A 5000-nucleotide genomic window follows, 5' to 3' on the forward strand; every position below is an offset into this window, starting at 1 on the left:
TAGAGGACACTTTAGCACACGTTTAGGCTCCTAGAGGACACTTTAACACACGTTTATGCTCCTAGAGGACACTTTAACACACGTTTATGCTCCTAGAGGACACTTTAACACACGTTTATGCTCCTAGAGGACACTTTAACACACGTTTATACTCCTAGAGGACACTTTAGCACACGTTTATGCTCCTAGAGGACACTTTAACACACGTTTATGCTCCTAGAGGACACTTTAACACACGTTTATGCTCCTAGAGGACACTTTAACACACGTTTATGCTCCTAGAGGACACTTTAGCACACGTTTATGCTCCTAGAGGACACTTTAACACACGTTTATGCTCCTAGAGGACACTTTAGCACACGTTTATGCTCCTAGAGGACACTTTAACACACGTTTATGCTCCTAGAGGACACTTTAACACACGTTTATGCTCCTAGAGGACACTTTTACACACGTTTATGCTCCTAGAGGACACTTTAACACACGTTTATGCTCCTAGAGGACACTTTAACACACGTTTATGCTCCTAGAGGACACTTTAGCACACGTTTATGCTCCTAGAGGACACTTTAGCACACGTTTATGTTCCTAGAGGATACTTTAACACACATTTATGCTCCTAGAGGACACTTTAGCACACGTTTATGCTCCTAGAGGACACTTTAACACACGTTTATGCTCCTAGAGGACACTTTAGCACACGTTTAGGCTCCTAGAGGACACTTTAGCACACGTTTATGCTCCTAGAGGACACTTTAGCACACGTTTATGCTCCTAGAGGACACTTTAACACACGTTTATGCTCCTAGAGGACACTTTAGCACACGTTTATGCTCCTAGAGGACACTTTAACAAACGTGTATGCTCCTAGAGGACACTTTAACACACGTTTTATGCTCCTAGAGGACACTTTAGCACACGTTTAGGCTCCTAGAGGACACTTTAACACACGTTTATGCTCCTAGAGGACACTTTAACACACGTTTATGCTCCTAGAGGACACTTTAACACACGTTTATACTCCTAGAGGACACTTTAGCACACGTTTATGCTCCTAGAGGACACTTTAACACACGTTTATGCTCCTAGAGGACACTTTAACACACGTTTATGCTCCTAGAGGACACTTTAGCACACGTTTATGCTCCTAGAGGACACTTTAACACACGTTTATGCTCCTAGAGGACACTTTAGCACACGTTTATGCTCCTAGAGGACACTTTAACACACGTTTATGCTCCTAGAGGACACTTTAACACACGTTTATGCTCCTAGAGGACACTTTAACACACGTTTATGCTCCTAGAGGACACTTTAGCACACGTTTATGCTCCTAGAGGACACTTTAACACACGTTTATGCTCCTAGAGGACACTTTAGCACACGTTTAGGCTCCTAGAGGACACTTTAGCACACGTTTAGGCTCCTAGAGGACACTTTAACACACGTTTAGGCTCCTAGAGGACACTTTATGATGATAATAATAAGGTCCTCACCTCTGGCAGAAAGCTTCTTGGTGTTGATGATCTTGGCGGCGTATTCTTGTCCTGACAGCACCTTCACGCAGCGCCGCACCACTGAAAACGCTCCCCTGGAAACGCAGCAGGGGGAACCAATGAGCTTTATACAACAATAACAACAATAACAACAATAACAACAAAAATAACAAGATCTTTCTTCTGTTTTAAGTACATTTGCTTCTGATGCTAATGCTAATGTTCCATCCTGCTAACTACTTGTGATGTCACAGTGATGTCACAGTGATGTCACAGTGATGTCACGGTGATGTCACAGCCCTTTAACCACAGACTCTGTCCAGGAGCATCATGGGAAACGTAGGATCCAGTGGGAACACGGTGCGTTCCAGTTGCACTCGGGAGTTGGGACATTTAAAGATGGCCGCCCCCAGAATCCTTTGAGTTACTCTTTTTAGTCTTCGTGGTCGCAATAAGTCGGCGTTCACACGGCGTCCTTAGATGTTTACATGTGGAAACGCCGTCATGGTGTCATTAGCTACAGAGCAGCCCGTGCTAACGATGCTACAGATGCTAACGATGCTAACGTGCTAATGTGCTAACCGTAGCCGGGTGTTTCCTTTAACCGTGTGACGTCGTTTCATGGAACGTGTCCGAGTTCATTTCCTGTTGCAGTGAATGTGAACGACGTCAGCTGACAGGAAGTGAACGAGGACCCAGGCTGGAACTTTATTAAAGTGTCATAAAGAACATTAATAATAATAATAATAATAAATAACAGTAAAGTGTAAATATGAATCTGCTCGGATCAGATTCTGATTCTGAAGCTTTTAAAGAAAGATTCCTGCTTCTCTGCTCTTCTGCCGCCCACGGTGTTATGTAAGAGTGTGTGTGTGTGTGTGTGTGTGTCTGTGTGTGTGTGTGTGTGTGTGTCTGTGTGTGTGTGTGTGTGTGTGTGTGTGTGTGTGTGTGTGTGTGTGTGTGTGTCTGTGTGTGTCCCTGTGTGTGTGTGTGTGTGTGTCTGTGTGTGTGTGTGTGTGTGTGTGTGTGTGTGTGTGTGTGTGTGTGTGTGTGTGTGTGTGTGTGTGTGTGTGTGTGTGTGTGTGTGAGTGTGTGTGTGTGTGTGTCTGTGTGTGTGTGTGTGTGTGGGCGTGAGTGGGAGAGGGTCAAACAGCTGATCCTCGTCATTAGTGACCAGAAACTGAGAGAAATAATAAATGTACAGATTTTTCTGTTTGTTTTGTTTTTACTAAATGATCGAAAATATATGAAATATAATATAAAAATAATATAACTATAAAACATTAAAAATACTTTTTTCTTAATAAATAAGATAAACAGATTTCTTTCTGACAATAATAAATTTAAATAAATACAGAAAAAATTACAAAATTAAAAATGTTTCACTAATGAAATTATAACTTCACACTTTATTACTGTAATAATAATAAAAATAATAATAATAATTATAATAATGTTTTAATTTTAAATACTAATCAGATTTAATCTTTACTGAATAAAATCTAAATATAATAAAAAGATTTAAATGATGAATAATTATTTTATAAAAACATTAAAAGAATAAAAAAGTCATTTATAAATAAATCTATAGATTCTTGTGTCCATGAATAAGATTATTATTTATATTAAATATATTAAACTGAGTAAATTAAATATAAATATTACAAATAACAAATATTTTAAAAAGCTAAATAATGATAAGATAAATAATTCAAATATAATGATAAATTAATATAATGGTATTTAAAAAAAACAACAATATAACTTTAAAATAATTAAACATAAATATTAACAATTAATTAATTAATTAATAAAGACATTTATATATTTAATTGATAAAATTAATTTATTAAAAATACATAAATACTGTTTCATTAAATATCAAAAATGATTTAAAGAATAAAAAAACGTTTGTGATGCGAAGAAAAAATAAATAATAAAAAATAAAAACTAAATAATTAATAAAAACTTAATAATTCATAATAAATAATAATTAATAATAAATAAATAATAAAAATAAATTAATGGGGAAAAAATAAAAAATAATAATAATTTAAAATTAAAAATAAAAATAAAAAAACAACTAACAATAAATAATAAATTAATAAATAATAATGCAGTTTTTAAAACCTGTGGCTCCTGAAGATGATGATGAAGATGAAGGTGATGAAGGTGATGATGATGAAGATGAAGGTGATGAAGATGATGATGATGAAGGTGATGATAATGAAGGTGGTGATGATGATGATGATGATGAGGGTGATGAAGGTGAGGTCACCTACTTGCCCAGCTCTTCGTACATCTGATACTCTTCAGTGAAACGGGTGCAGATGACCGTCGCCATGGTGACCCGGGGGGGCGAGGGTCAGGGTCCGACTCCCTCCGAGGAAGATGATGATGAAGAGGAGTCAGACCTGCAGGTGAGGAAGACGAGGAGGAGGAGGAGGAGGAGGAGGAAGAAGAGGAAGAAGAGGAGGAAGAGGAGGAAGAGGAGGAGGAGGAAGAAGAGGAAGAAGAGGAGGAAGAGGAGAAGAAGAAGGAGAAGAAGAAGAAGAAGAAGAAGAAGGAGAGGAAGAAGGAAGAGTGTGTGTGTGTGTGTGTGTGGACGGAGAGGAGGAAGAGGAGGAAGAGGAGGAAGAGGAGGACGGAGCAGAGCTGCGTCTCTGAGCCGAGGCTGAGGCAGAGTGACGCTGAGGACGAGCGAGCTGCCCGCCCACTCTGCCCCGACAGCCAATCACAGGCCAGGACACACACACACACACACACACAGACACACACACACACACACACACACAGACACACACACACACACACACACACACACACACACACACACACACACACACACACACACACACACACACACACACACACACACACACACACACACACACACACACACACACACACACACACACACACACACACACACACACACACACACACACCGTCTCCATGGTAACTGCATCTCCTCGGAGCTGGAAAGTAAAACTGCACAAACAGATTCTTCAGGAACTCAAATCCTGAAAATCCTCCAGAGGAGAAGAAACAAAAATAGATCCTGGATCAGGTCTCAGGGGCAGCAGCTCCAGCCTCTGATCCTGGATCAGGTCTCAGGTGCAGCAGCTCCAGCCTCTGATCCTGGATCAGGTCTCAGGGGCAGCAGCTCCAGCCTCTGATCCTGGATCAGGTCTCAGGGGCAGCAGCTCCAGCCTCTGGTCCTGGATCAGGTCTCAGGGGCAGCAGCTCCAGCCTCTGGTCCTGGATCAGGTCTCAGGGGCAGCAGCTCCAGCCTCTGATCCTGGATCAGGTCTCAGGGGCAGCAGCTCCAGCCTCTGATCCTGGATCAGGTCTCAGGGGCAGCAGCTCCAGCCTCTGATCCTGGATCAGGTCTCAGGGGCAGCAGCTCCAGCCTCTGATCCTGGATCAGGTCTCAAGGGCAGCAGCTCCAGCCTCTGATCCTGGATCAGGCCTCAGATCCAGAGGTGCTGATCCTCATCCCGG

At 41.3% G+C, this 5000-nt stretch overlaps 1 protein-coding gene across 1 annotated transcript in view; it reads right to left on the minus strand.

The window, feature by feature from the left end:
- Positions 1-3840, minus strand: part of camk2a (calcium/calmodulin-dependent protein kinase II alpha) — a gene marked incomplete at its 5' end in the record, with an annotated part of 9532 nt that extends 5692 nt beyond the window's left edge. The window contains 2 exons of the mRNA XM_083927181.1: positions 1504-1591; positions 3779-3840. Of these exons, the coding sequence (XP_083783307.1) occupies positions 1504-1591; positions 3779-3840 (150 nt within the window). The remainder of the gene's footprint in view (positions 1-1503; positions 1592-3778) is intronic.
- Between the last annotated feature and the right edge of the window lie 1160 nt (positions 3841-5000).

This window comes from Echiichthys vipera, assembly GCF_963691815.1.
Source record: "Echiichthys vipera genome assembly, chromosome: 14".
Classification (NCBI taxonomy): Eukaryota; Metazoa; Chordata; class Actinopteri; order Perciformes; family Trachinidae; genus Echiichthys; species Echiichthys vipera.